The following is a 22,773-nucleotide window of genomic DNA, read 5'->3' as shown; positions in this document are numbered from 1 at the left end:
GATAACATATACATTGGTATATCCAAAATAGATGCAGGTTTATTTGGGAAGGAAAGCACTAGCAGCTGAGAGGATCAGGAAAAGTTCATGTAGAAGTAGCACTTGAGTTGAGCCTTGGATTCAAAGAGACAGAAGAGAGAAGAGGTGTTGTAGTAGTAAAGACTAGAGATGATAGTATATAGGTATATAAAATAGTTATATACAACCAAACATTTACTGATAATAAGTCATAATTTTGTGACCTCCACATTCACTTATGTGACTTTCCATGGGGTCACAATCCACAATTTAAAAGGCTTTGCATTAACTCAATTCTGTTTCTTTACCTTTAAACTAGATATAAGAATATCTGTGATTTCTATGGAGCTCAAATGAGATACTACATATGAAATGCTATAGCAGTTATTGTTTTTGAAGTCTTTTAAAAGTGTTTGAAGAAGTATTTTGGTTTTGGGGATAGGAAGAGTGTCTTAAGTACCCTTCCGGTCATGCAAAAGCACCAGGTCTGGAGATTGGAAAACCAAAATTCAAGTCCATTTTCATGTACTTATTCACTAGTTGTGTGATTCTGGGCAAGTCTGCCTCAGTTTGTTCATTTGCAAAATGAAGCTAATTATGGCAGCTACTTCCCAGGATTTTGTAAGAATCAATGAGATAATAAATTGTAAAGTTCTTAGCACAGTGCCACATACATAGTTAGCACTATATAAATGTTATCATTACTATTATTAGTGTTTATCTGCCTAGTTCCTTTTCTTTCTTGAGATTTCTGTTTGTCAGATCTGAGGAAAGGGAAAGAAAGAAGTATTTATATTATGCCTATTTTGTATCAGGAGCTATGCTAAACACTTAACAAATATGTCATTTGATTTTCACAATATTCTTATGAGGAAGGTGCTATTATCATCTACCTTTTATAGTTGAGGAAACTGAAGCAAAAATTGTAACTTTTCCAGGGTTAGAAAGTTACGAGGTGCCTGAGGCTGGATTTGAACTCAAGTCTCTCTGATTACAATCTAACATTCTATCCATTGTACCACCTAGTTTTAAGTGAAAATCAAATTCATAACCTTTTTTCAATCTCACCTCCAGTACTACTTCAGAAATGTCATGTTCACTAATTGCACTTTTTGCTGAAAATTGTTCCTTTTAGCTTTCTTTGGGCTAAACATCTGAGAGTTTTAAGGATGGGAGGAGTGTGCTTTTGTAAACCCTCAATCTCCCAAGTACTAATCACTTGCATTCCAAACCAGCATATATATTTATTTTGAACATACTCTGTACATACCTATATGTGTATATATTCTCTCTTCAAATGGAACGTAAGCCCTTTGAAGGCAAGGTCCATTTGACTTTTGTCTGTGTCCCCAATATCTTTCCTGAATGTACAAGATAAGAATGAGTTTTGACCTGATAGAATAACTCTAATGATGATATAATAGGATGCTGGACTGGTTCAGTAGATCTTGGAACCAGTCCTGCCTCTGATATTGCCTATTGGACCATTTAACTATTCTGATCTGCTTAACTCCTATGATCTATGTATTCCTGACACATAGTAGTTGTTTTAATTTTAAACTTTTTTTTCCCTTGAGCAATGATGGAGGTTTTATTCTGTTTTTAAAATTTTTTATAGTTTATATTTAGAACATAGATTAAAAACTCATTTGCACCATGAGTAAAAAGCAACAATAACAAAAACTAAAGATCTTTTAAAAAATACTACCTAAAACTGACTAGTAAGGGAAATGCAAGGGAGAATCAAAGAAGTACATACACCATCTTGGCAACATGCATCATGACTCCAAGACCTGGTATCCCCTGCAGAAGCTCTAGCAAAGAGCTTCCTGAAATGTGTCCACTCTTTTTTATGTGTTTGAACCATGATCAGAAGAGGGTGTAGAGGTTATATTACCCTTTTCTCTAAGCCCCATTAAAGCTCATGCTGCCTGTCAGTCAGCTTTCTGAAGAGGATTCAGGGCAAATAGGCATTGAACGTCTCCTTCTAATGTTCCCCAAAGATATGATGAGCTCCCAGGGTAAAAACATTCATCTGAAGCAAGGAAAATGGATTATGATGACATCTGGTGAAGTTTTCTTCCAAGGGAACTTGTAAGTTTTGCTAAATAAAATGCTTGTATATTATAGCCATGCTTAGAGAGTATTCCCCTAGCCCCAACTCGTCCCCAACTCATCCCCATCCTAATGATAACAGAAAAGGAGGAAGCCAGGGTAGAGCTGCCAAGGGCAGGTTGCCCATTCCCTCTCACTGATTTGTGCCCATGGTCTGTCCCATAGTACTATCTGACATGAACATATTTGGCCAGCTGGGAAGGGATGGAATTCAGTAAGCGTTAAGAGAGTCATCATTGGCAGAGGCCAAGAGAGCACTGATTGTTTGGAGGGTTGGCATAGAAGTGTAGCATTTGATTTAATATAATACTACTTCCCTTACCTGACATTCTGGATCCATTTCAGAAATGAGGAAAGACTGCTTACCAGCAAAATTCATGGGAATGTGATCGGGTTTTTGCAAAAGAGTTGACAAAAAGCTGAATTGCTTAAAATTGTTTTTATTTCATTTGTATTTCATTTGATACACAGAGACTTGGTTAAACAAGGATTTATAAAACATACAATCAGAATTTTGAATCATCTTTTAGATCTTTCTATTTGGCATGGGATTAGGCAGACATGTCATAGCTCATTATCACCTTGTTGATAGATTTATCTTCATTTGTACTAATGTAATATAGAAATTCAATACAGAAATAGACTTATAAGACTATTCTAGAAAGTAAAGATTAATACTAAAATATTACTGAGCACTATGTGCAATTTATTTTTGTATATATATAGCACTGGAACATAACTACTAAATTGGAGTAGGAAAAGAATCATATTGTAAATTTACTTCATTTGTAAAATTTTTGATTAATTTTTTTTGAAATATTTTTTCAAAAATATTTGAAAATATTTTTGGTAATTCAATGCATGAGCCACTAAGTAATTTAAGTTTTGCTCAAATATTAATGAGTATATTTTAATTTTGTATTTGTATATATCTATAAATTTGTTAGTATAAAGAACTCTTGATATAGAAATATTCATTTTTTGACATAGACAAGCATCTTATTTTTTTTCCTAGTCTTAGAGAGTTTCTTGGGGTCCTAAAAGGTTGTAACTACCTCCAGATCACACAGCCAGTGTGTGGCAGAGGCAGAATTTAAAATCAGGTTTCCCAATTTGCAGGCCACATTGCCTCTCAATATATAATTTTGGAAGTAATTAAAAGTATGTAAAGTGAATTCATTATGCAGCAGAACCATGGCTTTAGATCAGAACTTCATATTAACAACTTGGAGCTTAAGAACATAGATTGAACATTTAAAGGAAAATTTTGTATCCGTTGGTACAGATTTTAGACATTTTTCTAAGCAGGAGTGGAGTAATGGTGGTGGTTAGCAAATACTCACGCTTTGTATCAGTGTGTGTGCCTAGTACAAAGCAGAAGCTAGGTTTTATATTGTTGGAGAGTACTTAATCCACCTTTTATAACCCTATTTAAAGCTTTCTTTCTTTTCTTTCCATAGTAAAATAACTTGCTTCATTTGTGCTTTATGGAGCTAATTACATTTTCGAAGAAACAGTGTTAAAATTAAATGTAATTTTTAATTATAAAATGTTTCCCCGGCAACGGTTTTCTTGTATGTTAAATTGCACTTTGTTCCAAAATACTTAATTTCACTTACAATTAGGAATTAAAGACAGAGCCCAGCACAGGGTAATTTGGAAACTGGAGCATTAATTGCCAAAGAAAAGTTAATGTTTCTCGACAATGGACAGAATTGACAGAAAACATCTAATTAACCAACGGATAGCTTACATCTCACAAAACTTTTCTCTGAAAAATATTCATTAGGATTTATGACTACGGGCAGCCTGGTCATCAAGGTTATTATTATTATCATCGTCATCATTATTATTGTTACTATTATTATCCCTGTTATTTTTATGCAGAGAGATTTAAAAATAATGATCTAATTAGAAAACATATCCACTTCCACTGGTGACTCTGTTTGCCATGACTGTTAAACTAATCACCTTAACACACTGGATTCACAGCTAAGGGCAAGCCTCTCTTTGGTTCATAAGGTGTTGTCCTGGAAACCATTTTGATGCAGTCAATAATCGGGCAGACACTGAGACACAGAGTACAACCGGTACAACTGTCATTGACAGTGGGCAGGTGGGTACTGGGATCAAACTGTATAGCCTGCAAACAAAAATAAATGGTATCAATGTCATTCTTGGGAAAGGTCAAGCACGCTCCCCATTTTCCTATCTGCTGTAGTATCATGGCTAGAGAAACCCTCGTCAGAGTATTGTAGTGTGACTATAGCAACAGATTAGCTGCTAGGAAAAAAGGGGGGGGGGTGGAGGAGAAAGAGAGAGAGAGAGAGAAAAGATCCCTCTGCTTTAAAAATACAAGGTTTAAAATTTCTTTAGGGTATTTTTCTTCTTGTGAGGAAACATTTCTCAGTCACATTGAAGTTCACCAATGGTATTTGTTCTTCTTGGTTCTGGAGGGTTCTTGTCTCTGTGATGTGGCTCGGATGCTTTAATGTGACACCCCTCCCCCCCCACACACACTTTTCTTTCCTCAGCATCCCTTTTATTCTCTTCATAATCGAATGGAAAGAAATAGAAATGGAAAACACATTGCTGGGCCACATTTGCTTGGCTATTTGGTGACATTATGTACTTATATTGAAAAAAGATATCTTGGGCTTTTTGAATATATAGACCATGGTCTTTTCTATATTCCCAAACTCTAGATTTCATAAGCATTTTCAATATGAAAAATTGTGACATTTTTTTCAATGTAAAAAGAATAAAAGACCCCCAGCCCAATTCAGAATCAAGATTTGTCTTTTGGGGGGGGGAGGAGAAGAAAACAAAAATTAGTTATAAACTAAATAAATCTATCCCAACAGTAAGAGAAATATGCCAAATCCTACTTATGTAAACAATTCAATGTTTTTGATTTAGTGACTATAAGGTAATCTTACATGAATAGTAAAGTACCAAAAGAAAGCTACTTGTCATCGTATTATCTGTTTACTAAAAACATATGTGATCCTTTTTGCTTAATTTTTTTGTCTTTCAAAATATGTCTGAGCCTGATTATGCTGCACTGAAACTCATTCCTGTAGATATTTTAACCTTTTCTCTAAGATACTTCTTCCATGGAAGTAGTTTCCATATTTTGCAAGATGAAATTTGTAGCAGGGGTTTAGAGAGAAATTTTTCCATCAGTTTTTTCCCCCTTTTACATAAAAAGAAATCCAAGTGACATCTTTGAAGGGACTAAAAAGATACTTGTGTCTTAGAAATCTTATGCTTTGAAAATTTCAGACACACAAAACCTTACATGGAACTGAAGATATAAAATTCTGACATTTAATCCTTTTGAGATGGAAGAAACAAAAGAAGGACTTTCTAAGAAAATCCAGTTATTTTATGCATGAGTTTTATATTTTCCCCATTATTACTGAGACTCCATTATGTGAGTTATTGCAATGTTCTAGCTTTCGATGAGAACAGAAAAGGATCACCTTCAAGGCACAGAACCCTTTATTTTATTAGTTTAGTTAGAAGTCTTCTAGGCCTGTCCATATGCACACTGGTTAATTAATTCATAATTACCTGTGACATTGTTATGTGGTTTATTTACACACACACACACACACACACACACACACACACACACACACACAAAACAGGGACCTTTTTCGGCAAAAGGCTAGAAAGTGAAAGATTGGATTAGAAATTGAGGACAGAACTAATCTAAAAAAACATTAAGTTAACAAAAAGATACACACAAGTATATTAAATTATGATCAGCAGAAAATGAAAAGCAACTTATAGATTTAATCATTATTTTGGTTATTACTAATATAGTTATAATGTAGGAAGTAAGCTGTATCTAACATTTTGAGGTAAAATAACTAAAAAACACCTTGTAGATATTACCATACTTTGGGGCATTCTAACACTAACTCCAAACTTGATCTCTAAAGAAAATTCTGTATCCTAAGCAAGTAAGCCATACTAGAAAATGAATGTTACAACAACAATATAGAGACATAAATATCTCACATTCATATGGTGAATCTATTCAGGGTAAACTTTTTTTTCCTCCCTAGAGATATAATATTCTAGACTTGTGATTTCATCAATGGGGTGAACTTCCAGCAGGGAAATTCATAACTTCTCTAAGACAGGAGCATAGTATTATAGACCTAGAGTTTAAAGAAATCCCAGATGCTATTTATTCCAATTTCCTCATTTTATAGAGAAAGAAACTAAAGGTTAAGTGAGTTGGCTGAGGGCATACAGGTCTGATATAGGCAGGACTTGACTCCAGGTTCTCTGAATGTTTAGCCAGGGCTCTCTCCTACTGTATCTGATTACCACTAATATTGAGAGGCCATATGACCTGTCCATGGTCCCACAGCCAGTATGGGTCAGGGACAAGACTTTAAAGTCTTTGAAGTCAGCCTTCTCTGTCCATCTTACCATGCTTCCTTTATCATACCATTACTGGTATAAAAAATAAAAGGACTAATTCATATTATTCTTCAATGGCTATTTGCTTCACTCCAGTCTGTTCCTTATCTGAAGGCAAAATCCCTGAGGACTTTCGTATAGAATTAGTTCTCTGGCAGACATCGGAACACTGTTTCAGGAGTTTTGGTTACCTGCAAAAAGCAGCAGTGGCCTGAGAGCACAGCAGCAATATCATTTATCTATGTTTGAAAATTACAAAAAAATTACATGGAATTCACCTGTCCAACAGACAGGTATGTTTAGGCTCATGTATACTCCTCTTTTAGGAGCTCAGTAAAAATTGAATGGTGAACTCTCTCTTAGTGATAACGGTTAAGCCAAGAAGACAGTTGATATGAATCTTTAGGTAAATAGTATTGAGGTTCAACAATAAAGCATACTGTATTTTTTCAATACTAGCAGCTATCTATACCTTTCTTGTGGCTTGTGTTTCTCCTTCCTATAAAATGATTCTACCTGCTATTGCTATTAAATTACCATGCTGTAGACACTGAATGATGGCTTACTTAATATTTTTAAGTTATGAATTCTAAATGATTGCTGAAAAGGATAGGAAGATATACCAGAGGTGAAAAAAATACTTGATATATTTTAATACAGTTAATACATTTTTAATCACATGCTTAGTGACAGGATTCGTTTTGTCAACACATCCCAAATGATGCTTCCTTGGATCTTTTGGATAATTTGATCCATGTTCCTACCTGGTATCCAGAGTCATTGCAGGTCATGTAGCATTTCCCACAGTTAATGCACATTTCTTCATCAATCAGAGCCACGACTTGCTCTATTTTGCTAAGTTCACCATATGTTCCAATGTACTGCAGTGCTTTCCCAATTATGTCCTAGAAATATCAAGCATTGAATCACTTACAATGTACATTTTGGAGTATTTCCACATCTAAATGAACATCACTTTGAGTTTTAATATGTCACTGGTTAGTAACACAGGAGTTTGGGATGTAGTACTTCAGATTACATGAAGCAGATAAAATGTTAATGCTCATAAAAATTTAGAATGTAGTTACAGCTAAGTCTCTGTCTTCTGAAAAATGGGCCACCTATATATTTATTTTAGAATATTGGGGTGGGAGTCGCTCATTGCATTGGATAGATATTTTACTGTATCTTCATCAGGCTACCAGGTCTCCCTTGGAGGAGAAAGGACACTTCTTTTGTATCACTTTCACTTGGGTACTTTAAGGAACCAAGTGGAAAGATAAAAAAACCATAGGCTAATGTTTTCATACCTGAACATTTTAGTGGACATTTAAGTATATAGAAAAACTAGATAGATGGGAGTAAGGGAGGAAATTCTATAAGTGTGAATATTATAAATTTTTTTCGCTCTGTTTAGATTCTAATTTTCATTTAGCAAAGCTATCTGGCAATACACCCACCTGTCACATCTTGTTGCTTAATTATCCAATTCTAAAAGAATATATTTCACTATTAAAATATTCTAATTTATGATAATAAATTAGGCTGATCCAATAGTCAGATCAGATGCACTTTTACATTTAAAGAACTAGGTTTTTCTTCTTTCACGGCTGAGGATTTCTAGGCTGTTATATATTGCTTTGTTCTTCATATTAATTGGAAGTGTGCTTAATATGTAGAGCACAGACGATGTTTCGTCAACAATAAAATACACTTTGTTTCATAAAACAAAACAATGATTGTAACAATGTTTGTCAATGCAGGGCACTGTCAAGATTTTCTGTTTTTGTTTTTAACTTTTAAGAACAGATATTTTATGTTTAAGGTCTCTATTCCAAGATACTTGACTTTAACTTAAAAAGGGAAAATAGCTATCTTGGCATATTCTCTATTTTTTATGGAATTCTTTGATCTCTCCTGGTCTTGACTCAATCTCTTACGACTTCTTTTGAACTCTAAACAATGTGGCTTTCAAACTAAAAATCAATCAATACTTATTAACTATCTGTTACCTTTCTCTCTCTGGCAAAAGGCAGACTTATTTAGGAGAATAGGTTACAGACAAAAATAAGGGGTAAAATAGGCATCGGGCATGAAAATATGAAATAAAGTTGGAAGAGAAGCATATAGTTACTGCAGAAAAAACAAGTTCCCCTGGGGAACCCACAATTAACCACGAGAAAGGAAATACTCCATGGGATGGGAGGAAGCCACTGTTTGGCCAGATTGACCAGAGATAGCTAGCATATAGAGAAAGGTGCCATTAAAGGAAAGGTACCATGAAGGAAGAGAGAGAATACCTCATAGGGGGCTTAGTCCTGAAAAGAACTTAGCCTCACCTCTTATATGTCAAGCATTAAGTTAAATCCTGTGGATTTAAATATAAGGATTAAATATAAGATAAATATAATAATAATAGCAGCTGATATTTATATGGTCTTCTAGATTTGTAAGGATCTTTATATATTTATCAAATATATGTTTATATAATTATCATACATTGACTTGATCAGCCACAGGCAGACACTATACTTTGAACCTGACAAAGTAATGACATTTTGGTCCTCTTTGAGTAGGAAAGACAATAACCAACCATAAAATGCCCTCACACCACCCCTCACATATATAAATGAAAGCTAGCAAAATTTATATAGCACTTTAAGATTTGCAAAGCACTTTAAATATATTGTCTCATTTGATTCATGAGGAGATATTGAAGCTATGTGAGTTTAAATAATTTGCATAGGGGTATTAAAGCTAAGTGAGAATCGGAGACAGACTTCAGATCTTCCTGAATTCAAATCCAATATTCTATCTACTGTACCACCTAGTTGCCTAAAATAATCCCTTCTCTCAAGGAGCTTTTATTCTAATAGGATTTAAACCTTGGTTCTTTAGGAAAAAGAATTATATAAAAATGTGATTATTAAAAAAGAGAGAATTTCTACCTTTCTCTCCAGGGCTAACTTTTTCACCTAGTAGCTACCTCTAGTAGTGGTAGGTCTCTGGTTACCTAAACTGGTTCTTGGACAGTAAATAATAGTTCCTTACCAAGGCCATAGCCAAAGTCTGTTTGTCTTGGAAAACCCTAGTAGGATTCATAGTTGTCTTGCCATAACTTGCAAGGACCAAACAGGATCTCTATATCACAGGCATGAATATGGGACTTTACAATGTTTACTAAAAGTGTCTGCCAGTCTCACTGAGGAGGCACAACGTCCAATCATAAATGGGCTTACTTAAAATTCCCAACCAACTGGTTAAAGTTTGACATTGGACTAATGATATCTATCCCTGGAATAATATAGAGTTTTCTTACTCAGATCCATGGTCATGTAACAGAGGAGAGCCTAGTCACATACAGCAAAAAGTTCTACAAAGAATGTATATTGCTTGGATTATGACATTTAATTGTGTATAAATATTGGGATACAAGGCATCATCATGGAAATATCACACTCAACAAGTCCAAAATAGAACTGAATATTTCTTTCCTAAAAGAAGTATGGCGTTATAAATATGGAATTGTCTTTGGAGCTAGAAGAACCTGGTTTTAAGTTTCACCTGTGACATTTAGTGAACATGTGTCTCCAGGCAAGTAATAGAACTCTCATTTTTAGCATTTTAGCACTGAATTGAATTAGTAGGGGGAGTCTCTTCACCTGGTCCCTTATCCCTCCTCTATCTTTTTTCCTTAAATCTTTCCTTAATTTAAAGGTTCCCATTTCAATAAAGACTCCATGATCATTCCAGTCACTTAACCCTTGAACTCAGCCTTAACTCTTCTCCTTTTCTCTTCCTGCCATATTTAATCAATTGTCAAGTTTTGTTGATCCTACCTACAAAACACTCTTGCATTTGTCCTCTTTTCTGAATATTACTCTAATCCAGATCTTTATCACTCCTCATCTTTAGCTACTGCAATAGTCTCTCAAATACTTTCTGTAGCTCATTTCTCTGTTTAATTTATCCTCCACAAGGCCACCAAATCAATATTCCTATAGCTCAGGTGTGACCAGGTCACTCCATAACTCAAGATCCTTCTTTTTGCTCCCAATTGCCTTCATGATAAAACAAAAGCACAACTTTTTGGCATTTAAAGCTCTTCACAATCTGATTCTAATCTATCTTTTTCAGATTTATGTCACATTATTCCCCTCTGTGCTGTTAACATTCAAGCCAAATTGACTTAGTGTGCTATTCCCTGTATACAACATTCCCTCTCTTGCCTCCTGGATTTGCTCAGACTGTTCCTCATATGTGGAATACTCTCCCTTCTCATCCCAACCTCTTCAGAGTTCCTAGATCCCTTCAAGACCCATTACAAACAACATCTCCTTTCAGAAGCCTTTCCTGCTTCCTCTAGTTGGTATACAGGTATATGTTGTTTTTACCCAATAGAATCTGAACTTCTTGGGGGAACAGGTTATTGTTTTCATTTCTACATTTTTAGTGCTTATTAGCATAGTACCTGACACAGAGGAAGCATTTAATAAAATTATGCTGTGTTGATCTGAAATGTTCTTTTGAGATTTATTAAACATAGATGATAAGCATGTATCTTGATCACTATTGGTTAGACCTTGATTAGTTTTTTTCCAATACTTTGTGGAATAAGTGCATGAAGTGACTCTTTGGCTATGAGAAGCTATGCCTGATTGATGGCAAAAACAACATGTCATTTCTGTAAAGACATTGATCAAAATAGTCATTGGCTGAACTGGTCCACTGTTTGAAATGATGAGTTGATTCAGTCAAAGTGATTATACAGATTACTCCACTGACAGTCTCATAAGCACTATAGGGTTCTTTTAGAGAAAGAGCAGTGATTTCCAGATTTTTTTCCCCCAGAAGTAGTTACAGAAGCATAGAATTTTTTAGAGTAAGAAAACCTAGTTTACCACATATCTGGAAAAAAAAATCCATACTTCTGACAAGTAGTCACCTGGATTTTGCTTGAAGCTCACTAGTGATAGAGAACTCATTAGCCCTTGAGACACACCATTCCACTTTCAGGCAGTTCTAATTATTTTTTCTCATATCAAGCCTGCATATGCCTCTTTGTGGCTTTCACTTCCTGGATCTATCCATGAAGACCAAGCAGAAAATGCTAATCCCTTTTGAATACATAAGTCTTTCTAGTACTTGAAGATATTTATGTTTTTCCTGAACCCTTTCTCTCTCTATGTTATTATCCCCCATTCTTTCAACCAATCCTTATATAACATGAACTCAAATCTCTTCACTATTTTGTGCTCCTTTTTTCTGGTATCCCCCATCTAACCATTGTTCTTCCTAAAATGTAGTATCTAGAACTGAGCATAGTGTTCCTGGTATAATTACCCAGTTCAGAGTAAAATAGGATTATTACCTTCTTGTTCCTAGAAAATATGTGCATTGGCATAGCCCTCAAATATATATTACCTGTCTAATTAGAACTTCCTTGTCACATATTGAACAATACACTAACAACTCCAGATCTCTTTCAGACAAACTGTTGTCTATCCATGTTTTATTATTTTGCATGCATGTCAGTTTTTTGAAGCCAAGTGTAAAACATTTATTTTATCTTTATTAAGTTTGATTTTATTAAATTCATCCCAATGTTGTAGCCTGTCAAGGTCTTTCTGGACCCTGACTCTGTCAATCTGTGTTAGCCGTCCCTCTAAGATAGTGTCATTGGCAAAACTGATAAACATGCTGCCCATTCCTTTATCCACATCATGGATGAAAGTGTTAAGCTATACAAAGCCAAGGGCAGATCTCTGGAGCATTTCATTGGAGACTTCCTTCTATATTTATATTGAACTACAAGCGACTGCTAATGGTCCTATGCTGCCTAAGGAAGACAACTTGCCTCAGATTTAGAGCAAAGCTTTAAAAAAGTTATTAAAAATATTAGAATGGAATGAGAAATTAAATGGAATAAAAACATTTGGAGGTTCTAGCTCTTATAGCAGCATGGTATATGATATAACTTCCTTTTCATCTTCCAAATTTTCTAAAAGAATTTCCATACAAAAAAATAATGATGATGACAATTTATTAGGTAAAGTTGTACTTGCATATGATATTAAAAATAAATTATTATTTCACATGGTTGGAAAATCTACACATTGGTTAAAAAAAAATACAGCCTTCAAAGAGCATTGAAAAACTAGATAAATCTCCTGAGCACAAACCTTGTATCTTGGAGTCAGTTGAAAGACATAGAATCAGTCAAGCACATATGGTTGGACAGGTCCCCACTGAGTCATATATCTTTGGAGATTAGGAAAACTTGCAATCATTATTCGAAGATGGGTGTGGATAATTGAAGGTCGAGAAATTTGTTCCAGACATCCCTTTTTGGGGAAAGCCCCAAGAATAAGTTATGTTAAATTCTTCACACTGTAGATAAAACGCCCAATTTGGAGGAGAGGATGTAGAGGAAGGAAGATATGTATCCTCACCCATCTGTTCAGCACATGTTGTCAAACTCATATTATAAAGGATCCTAGGATTCAGTCTAATCATTTTATTTAGCTAATTATGCTAAACAGTTCATCCTTGATTTTGGGGGATTCCTAGTCAATTGATTCATTGGCATAAATAACCAAAAGCATTTTAGACATTAACATCTTCAATATTTCTTGGGAACCCTGAGCTGTTGTTAAAAGGTTAGTTCTGAATTGGGAGAAGGAAGAGGGGGAAAAATCACACCCCTTCTGGGTTATGCTCATGCTTAAACATTTTGATTAAATATGAATTTCTATGCTTTTACTAGCACTGCATGATGTGTCATTTCCTGAAAGTTCAGCTCAAGGTAAGTGGATATAAAGGACAGATAATATTTCACTGTAAAATGGTATTAGATAAAGATCCTAGATTTGTTGCCAGGTAGTACATAGTACATAGAATCTCAGAGACTTTATAGATGAAGAAACTGAGACCAAAAGATAGGAAGTGCCTTTCTAAAGCTTTAATAGTTAGTAGGCAGGAAAAATAAAAATGTTACCCAAGTCTCTCATTTTCCAAATTCTTTGTGTCATCAGGGCATCCAACATCCCTCCTGGTGCCAGAGTTAGATTACACTAAAGGGGTTTGCCTGAGATATCCTGTACTCTTCCAGTGAGCAGGGAGGCAAAGCAAAGCATATGCTGGCAACAGAATGAGCTTAATTCCTTTATCCACTCTGACATCATCAGTCTCAAGAAAAGCCACTCTTGGAAGATGAGCCTAGATTTTTCAGCAAGGCAATTACTAGGGTCCCTAGCCCTGATGTTACACATCCTTCCTCAAGACAGCACTAGAAAAATTGGAATTATGTTGTTATTGAGAAATAGGAAAATGTTCTAAGTTGCCAGTTCCTTTCTTTTTCTGAACTCTTAACAGTCATAATTCATGTCATTATAGCACATAAAGGTTTATGATGTCCTTTCCTCAGGACAACTTTCTGAAGTAAATAGTATAAATGTCATTTTAGATGGGGAAAGGAAGATTCAAAGATGTTACATGATTTGCCCCTTATTCCTACCATACCTATAGCAGTACTCAAGTTGAATGATTAGATATATTTTTTAATTGTTTCATGGATGTAACTCTGTAATTTAATTGCCTTAAAAGGATAATGCTTCCAATAAATATCAAGCACTCAGGAAAAAAGAAAGAACAATGAGGTCTGTAACAGTTTTAATTTTCTGAGAAATAATCTCCCTGTCACAAATCATATTACCAGGGAAGAGATGGTAGATGAGAATTTGGATGCTTGACTGAAAGACTAGTTCAAACAAGAGGGAGTTGGATTTGTGGGACACTAGGGTGCTCTCTCTGCAGCAGATGGGGAATAATACACTGAGCTAGCTGAGAGGGTAAACAAAGCAGTGTCATGGAGTTTAAACTATCGAACAGAGGAATCTATAAAGAGGCCAGCAGAGAGAGAGGAAGGAAGAAATGAGCTAAAATAAACAGATGGGTGGACAGAGAAAATATTAAACACTAAGACAGAGAATTCAGGCCCTAAGGAAAAAAAACAAAGAAAGGCAAAAAAGAACAAAATATTGTGTAAGTAACTGAAGAAACACTATAGGGAAAATCAAAAAAGTAATAAAGAGTCCTTAGATAGTAGTGCAGAAAGTGTTGGGGAAGGAGTGTTTGTGTGTGTGATGTCCTCCAAGGGAATGGGTGAGAAACAAAAGTAGAAGCAGATCAGAAGAAAACTGATATGTATATAGAGAATTTGTTATCAAAGGCACCTTGGTGGCACAGAGGATAGAAGGCTGGCTCTAGAATCAGGAAAACCTGAGTTCAAATTTGGTTATAGACACTTACAAGCTGTAATGACCCTGGAAAAGTAATTTCATCTCCTGCTACAGTTTCTTTAACTGTAAAATGGAGATCAGAATAGCAATTACCTTATTTCACCCTACCTTAGTGTGGGGATCAAATCAAATTGAGCTACTTGTAAAGGGTTTAGGCCAGTGCCTAAGGTACTTGAAGGACACTTAATAAATGTTTATTATTCCCTCTTTTCCCCAAAACTAAAATTATTGCTTTTATCAAATGGATCAATAAAACATCCATGTCCTTCAGGGATGTCAGGAAAAATGGATATGAGAATAGCAGGCAGCATGATGTAGTAGAAAAAAAAAGACATTAGACTAAAATTCTCTCCCCACAGTGATCAGTCCCCATAATGAAAGCTGCTGAGCTCTGCAGGTCCCCTGGCTCTTAGATGTCTCCACCTAGTTCTCAGGAGAGATAAGAAGAGTGGTTTGATTTGCCTGGCCCACGGCACCTCCTGTTTCTCCAGAATGCTTTTGTTGTTTTGGCTAAGCTGTCTTATTTATGGTGTAGACAACTATGGTTGGTTCCTTTTCCATAGGAATTAATTATCTGCATACTAATTTGGGGAAGAGAATGTTTGGACTTGAGGCAAGATCAATGGTCTGGAAGATGCTGCCATTCTTGAGGTTCTTGTTTATATCTTCCTGTCCATGGTGGTTGATCAGAATTTGCTATTGGTAGTGAAAAGATAGGGCCTTTCTCCACAGGAATTGTTCTTAGAGATGTCTTGGTCATTCTTAAAGTCCCAGTGTGAATGTTTACAACTTGGAAATTAGAAAAAGCTTTAAATCAGTGCTTGTTTGTTGATTGTCTACACTTGATGTGATGGAGAAAATATCAATGATGCAGATTAATATTAAAAATACTTCCTTTAGTGAGAGCTGGTTGTTACAAAATTAGCAGCCCAACACAAATACTGCTCCCTTGGGTCTTGGCTGGAAGAAGGATCAATGGACAGAAGGCAATGCCATTCTCAAGGCTTCTGGGGTCTTAGACTATCTCTATCAGTGAGGGTGACTGAGGTATTGATCATGGTATGACTTGTCTGGCCCACAATGCTTTGAAGCTTTAGCTCAGTTTGGCTTGTCTGCCATGTGGAGGGTCCTCAGTTTGTGAGGTTGGGCTGATGATGGCTTTGCTGATGATGGTTTTGAAGGCTGACATGAAAGTATCTGAGATCTGGTAGGAAGTATGCTCTTCCTGGGGCTCTTGGGCTTATCTCATACCTGAACAGAATTTTTGTCTTCAATGTAGCTATTGAAAGATTATTTTCTCTTTTCTAAGAGCCGGTAAGGTGAACTTACTCCTTAACTAAGGCAGCTCCTTCTACTTTTGAATTACCTCAATTGTGAGAAGGTCTTACTATATATCAAGGCTAACTCTGCCTCTGTTCTATCCATTAACTGCTTGGTCTGTCCTCTAGGGTGAGACAGAATGTCTAATTTCTCTACTACCCGATGGCTCTTCAAATACTTGAAGGCAGCCAACATGGTACTATATCTTTTCTTTTGTATTGAAACCACTCTAGCTAAGTGAGATGTAAGAAGAAATTGCTATAAGAAGCTTTGAAGATGAACATTTAGGAATTATAATGGATCAAATTAAACAATAATAAATTGAATAAGGTGGTAGTGAGAAATTCTTACAGCTCATTTATCTTATCATAGAAAGCAATATGATAGGAAAGGTGATAGAAGAAACTTTTAAAAGCTTACAGAAAGAACAAGACAATATTGATGAGGACTTTCAGTCCCTGAGACATAAGCTGGAATATGTTAAGTGAAAGAAATAAATTGAATAACAATTTTATAGACATAGTAAATAATAGCTGCTTTACTGAAGATGGAAAAAAAGAAATTAGTTGCCATAGGAGATGTGACAAGAGGTGCTAGAGCTGCAGAATAAGCAGGGTTTGTGAATGATTCCCTTCCTCTCTGGCCTTGAGAACAACCCTTCCATTAAGTTCTGAGCTCCTTACTTGCAGGGACAGTCTTTTACTTCTTATTGTATCCCTAGTACTTAGCACAAAGCCTGGAACTTATCGGGGGCTTGATAAATATTTTTTGACTGATTGATTTATTCTTTACTGTAGGAAATCTATCATATACAACTCCATCTTCCAAATCAGAGAATTTTCATTGGCTGAACTCCCTCCCTCATTTCTGAGTCCTGCTTCTCCTGACTTCTTTCAAGTATCAGTTAAAAGTTGACATTCTGTAAGAAGCCTTTCCCAGACCTCCTTAATCATTAATGCCTTCCCTCTATAATAATCTCCATTTTATTCCATATATCTTAGTTGTTTACATGTTTCCCCATCAAACTGTGAGTTCCTTGAGAACAGAAATATCTACTGCCTTTCCTTATAACCCTATTACTTAGCAGAATATGTAGCACATAGTGGGTGCTAAATAATAAATGCTTGTTAACTTGATATTATCACTTTAGGGGGCTCTTAAGAGAAGTACTGACAAAAATTTAAAGCCTCTTAAAATATAGTTCATAATAAATAATAATGCACTCTACTATTTATACATATAAGCATTACCAGATAGATTAATTTATTGAGCATGTTATATATGTCTAATTCTGAACAAGAAGCTATGATGAGGGTGAGTGGAGAGCAAAGAAAATATGACTAGCTCTTGCCTTCAGAGAACTTACAGTCTTATCTGGGAAGGGAAAAAATAATAAACATGAACACTTAAATAACAAGATGAGGTAGAATTATCAAATTGAATGTCATAGAAAATAAGAAGTATAAGAAGTTAGAGAGATTGAGATGAACTGCCATTCAGGTTCTAGAGAGGCTATTTAGACATTATAATATATTTTAATAGTATAAGTCAATATTCTAATGGAACAACAGCTTACATTCAGCAAAAACAAGCATTTCTTGTACTGCTATATATGTTTTCATGTATATGTTACAAATATTTCACTTCCTACTACAAGGGCAATTCCAGGGAATACTTGCCCCTCTTCCTCTTCCAAGATGCTTCTGGAATCAGCTTCTGATCATTTAAATAACCCCATCCAGTTGCTCCAAGGGGTATTAGAGTAGACTCTGGAACTATGGGGGACCCCCTTAAGTCTCTAGAACTGTAGGAAACAATGACCTGAATAAGGGGGGCTAGGGAGAGGAGATATTAAAGTGTAAAATTTACACTAAGCAAGCATGACATTCATGCCCCAGACTTGGTAGGTAAGGCCCCAGTGTGTTCCTGACCATTGGCAAGGATAACAAGCATTTATTATTTAGCACCCACTATGTGGTGCTTAGCACCATTCTGCTAAGTGATAGGGTTATAAGGGAAGGCAGTAGATATTTCTGTTCTCAAGGAACTCACAGTTTGATGGGGAAACATGTAAACAACTAAGATATATGGAATAAAATGGAGATTGTTATAGAGGGAAGGCATTATGATTAAGGAAGTCCGGGAAAGTTTTAAGAAAAAATATAAAAATATAATTTCAGAAATGAAGGTACTCTGGTCTGGAACTATATTTTAAGCATGTAATAATATCTCTTTTAATGACAGGAAATTTGAAGTTCTCTCCCTTTTAACAGTGGATCTTAACCTGATGTCCATGAATTTTTAAAAAATCAAATAAGATAATATTTGTTAAAAACAATAACAAAAAACCTTCTTTAACACAGTGTTTGAACATAATAGTCACTATGTAAATATCTTGAAAATGACTGCATATAATTGGTTTCCTTTATAATTATATATACAACATATATAATACATATAATATATGTATATTATATTTTGTTCATTTAAAAATATCTTTCTGAGAGGTCCATAGGCTTTACCAGATTGCTAAAGGTAAAGCAAGACACACAAAAAGTTTAAGAACTCTTGCCATATAGGGACAAGTCAGCGAGCCAGTTCCCTAGGAAAGGAATGCTCAGTGCATCTGTGAGTGACTAAGAGGATCCAATGGCAAGAAAAGGGAAAGGAAAGAAATAGGGATCACAACTAAGTCCTAGACACTCTGCTGAACACTTACCAATATGAACTGATGTGATTCTCACAAAATCTTGGGAGGGAGATGCTATTATTATTATTCCTATTTTTTTATTGAGGAAACTAAGGCAAATAGATTAAATGACTTTCCCTAGATCACACAGCAAAGAAATGTCTGAGGTTGGGTCTTCCTGACTCCAGGACCAGTGCTCTAACCATTGGGACACCAGTGCTCTATAGTGAATGATGTGCAAGATGAGACATTGTGGAGAACAGTAGAAAAAGATACAAATACTCACTTGCTCCACATACCATATAGAAGGACTATATTGTGATGTTGGCTCAGAGTAATTTTGTTGCCTGATGCTACTTTTTCCTCCTCACTTACAAGCAGGGCCACCTGTCATTCATTCCAATACCAGATAAGATGCTGATCGTAACAGGTGGTAAAATTTAAATTGTCAGAAGGATGACAGTTCATAGAGAGAGTTATATTGCCAGATACCGCCCTAGAAGAAAATTCTTCTCACCTCTTTTTCAATCTCAATTCTAAAACATGTTTTATTGCCAAACAATTTAGAACTTTCTTGGAAATGATGGTGTGCTAAGCATTTTCCAAACTTGATTTTGGGGAACCAATAATTTATTGTATAAAGCTTCCTAAAGGTTCTTTTGGGAATGTTTGCTATATCTGTAGGACAAATCTATGACCATTTTCCATATTTTTCTCTATACTTAAATCCTGAAACTAAAAAGGTGTCTTGTACTGGAAGTTTTAAAGTATATGAAGAAGGATTTTGGACATTATCTACTCTCCAACCCTCTCACATTTTATAGATGAACAAATTTTGGCTCTAAAGGTTGCTTTTAGTCACAGAGTAGCAGAACTAAGATTACAATCCAGGTTACTTCATTCTTAGTTCAATTCTCTTTCCATTATTTGTAGTTTTTGATCCCAGAAGACTGGACTAATTTATTCTATTTATATCTTACTCAATTTATCAGAACCTCCTTGGTTCCATTCTGAAATCAATTAATCAACAAGCATTTATTAACTGCTGAATATTTGCCATGAGTATATAAGGTACTAGGATATAAGTACATACTTAATCCTGTAAAATAGGGGTTAAGTCCCAAATAATGTGTAGATGCCAGAGGAGGCCAAAATATCATGGTTTAATGAATAGATAGCTGTGCTTGGAGCCAGGAAAATAAGATGTATATTTGAACTGCCATTTAGGTGACTTTAGGCATCTAACTTATCTTGGCCTCAGTTTCCTGATCTGTAAATTGAAAGGAGTGGATTCAAAGATCTTTGAGAAACCTTCCAGATCTTAAAGCTGAATCCTATTCAGTTAGGCAATAATTATTAAATTCTATATGCCAATTATTGCAATGAATGCTGGGATAAAAATAGAAGCCCCCCTCCCAGTGGTTTCTGTAACCTCAGGGAAGTCACAATCTATTTGCGGAGACAACACAATATATATATGGTATAAATGGAAAATTACATAATATCAAAGAAAAAGTATTAACCCTATGGACTAGATAAGTATGATGGGAAAGGTCTCTTTCATGAGGTAAACTTTGAACTGAAGTTTGAAGAAAGGCAGGAAAGTAAAGGGGCAGAAGTAAGGAGGGGCAACATTCTAGGCACAGAGCTGGGAGATAATTTCACCATGAGGAATGGCTAGTATCATAAAGCAAGAAAGGAAGGGCATAAAGTATAAAAAGAGTGGAAAAGGTTTTTGTCTTTACAATGTTATTTTCCAACTGTTTATTTCACCTTGTAAAAGCCAACCACAATTCTAGGGGATTGATGATGCATGCATTCATGCTGTCCCTGACAGAAAACAGGGACTCAAGAGATAGAATAAGACTTATTTTAGACATGGTCATTGTGGGAATTTGTTTTGCTTGACTCTGTATATAGTTTTTTTTTTCATTTTTTTTCCTCTGAGGGAGAGAAAATAAATGCTTGTTAATTAAAAGAATAAAAAAAAATAGAAGTGAAAACAGCAACAAGGAGACTGGAAAGGCAGGAAGGGATGAAGGTGTGAAGGGCATTAAATAAAATATAAAGTATTTTATATTAGATCCTGGACATAAGAGGGAACAATGGTTGTTTACTGAGTAGAGGGGTGACTTGTACTTTGGTATCTGTGTGGAGAATGAATTGACTCTATAAAAATAAGTCCTCTCTCCCTTCCAGTAAGAACACATGAATTTCTACCTCTGTCAGATACCACATTTCACAAGGTGAACCACAAATGAATGGAACTCTGGAAATCAGGAAAACTTAGAAGGAGCCAGAAAGTATAGTGAAAAGAGCATTAGATATGGAATCAAAGACTTCATGTTTGAATCTTAGCTCTGCCTTCCCTCTAGGATCTTGGGTAAGAAAAGAAGCCTTTTTTGGTATCATTTGGTATGCTTACTTGTGAAATGAAAGGTTTGATCCGTTCTACCTCTAAATCTATAATCAATTAAGAAAATAACCAATTGCCTCAAAATTTTTAATTCTTTATCTCCTCAAGGGACAATTGTACCTAAAACGGATGAATATTAAACATTCCACATGCTTCCCATCTGTTTCCAGACTGCATGCTGCTTGGGCACAAGATTTTTCAAGATTCAATAGCACAAGGAATGTGGATAGTCTCTGGTTGGAAATAGTGGGACTGATACCCTTCAGCAGAAGGTTCTTAGCAAGTCTTCAGAGATGTGGTTAAAGTTCTGAAATGTCAGTCATTAATATTTTCTCTGGGGTTTTTGTAGTTTATTACATTGGATTTTTTTTTTTCTGAGCTGAGTTCTAAAGTGAAATTCTTTCACTTGGGGATTGTTAAGGTGCCTGACTTTCAAAAATCTGGGTTTAATCCTTTCAGTTGTCCAAACTTGTCTTCATTTTTTAGCCCTTCACTTTCATGTCTTTATCAACTCCCTCTTTCTGAACTTTCACTTTCTATGATTTATTTATCTCTTTGTAGCTTTTATTTCTAATAGTAAAGTAGCAGACTTACTGCAAGTAGAGTTGATTCTCTCCCTGCTTCAAATAATACCAAAACTGTACCTGAAAAGAAAATAGGACTGAAAAACCCATAAGGTCAAATTGCCTTTGGAAGTAGTTGACTTTTCCGTTGTTAAAAAACATAAATAACGTTTTTCTTTGGGACTTCTTATATAAAAGAAGAAAGCAGACCAGAAACTGAGACTATACTTATACTTACAGGAAAAGGAGAACTACTAATTTATATATTTAAAAAAGAGATGATGGAAGTTTTCACTAACTTAAAATAAAAAAAAAAAGATTGTCTTACGACTAACATAAAAAAAAAGTATGTTGTAAAGTACTATTCTTTGTGGGTTGAAGCTAATGCACAACAGTTTCTGGTTCTCTCCTCCCCATCAGTATGCACGATTCATTCATTTAATGACACTGAAATGATTTAATGGAAGTTCGGTCAAGGTTCCTAGGACAAATAAATTTTCTTCCAACCTATGCTTTTTGTTCAAGAGAGTGTCTGAATCTGTAAGACTATAAAGCAGCTAAAAGTCCCAAGTGTTCGTTTTATTTGGAGCCATAGAAATGAAGTGGTGCAGCACATCAAGTATAATTCTGGGTGTCTCTTGACTTTGTTCAACAGGTGAAGTACAAATCCAATGAAATTTAAACTCTAAATCTTTCAACCTAGAGAATATTGTTTCACTAACAGCCAGAGGGGTACATTAAAAGTCCTATCTATTTAGCAGACAATGCCAAACCAAATTTTTGTAAAGAATGACAAATAGTAGAATTTGGTGGAATTTCATGTATGAGAAACAGCACATAGTCCAGTGTCACTGGACTGTAGAATATGTAAGGAAGCAAAGTATCTAGTATAAAAAAATGGAAGTTGGGAAC

The 22,773-nt window shown here is 35.3% G+C and overlaps 1 protein-coding gene across 2 annotated transcripts in view; it reads right to left on the bottom strand.

Annotated features, from left to right (window-relative positions):
• Window positions 1–2,557: 2,557 nt before the first annotated feature.
• The window catches only part of DPYD (dihydropyrimidine dehydrogenase), a 1,007,953-nt gene continuing 987,737 nt past the window's right edge, over window positions 2,558–22,773 (bottom strand). For both annotated transcript variants that reach the window (XM_051993281.1, XM_051993280.1), the window contains exons 22-23: window positions 7,338–7,478; window positions 2,558–4,276 (exon numbers count right to left, since the gene is read on the bottom strand). In XM_051993281.1, the coding sequence (XP_051849241.1) occupies window positions 4,106–4,276; window positions 7,338–7,478 (312 nt within the window). In that variant the 3' untranslated portion in view covers window positions 2,558–4,105. The remainder of the gene's footprint in view (window positions 4,277–7,337; window positions 7,479–22,773) is intronic.

Source organism: Antechinus flavipes, chromosome 4 (genome assembly GCF_016432865.1).
Source record: "Antechinus flavipes isolate AdamAnt ecotype Samford, QLD, Australia chromosome 4, AdamAnt_v2, whole genome shotgun sequence".
In the NCBI taxonomy this organism is placed as follows: domain Eukaryota; kingdom Metazoa; phylum Chordata; class Mammalia; order Dasyuromorphia; family Dasyuridae; genus Antechinus; species Antechinus flavipes.
Note: the sequence above shows the minus strand (reverse complement) of the source record. Positions and strands in the feature narration are given on the sequence as shown.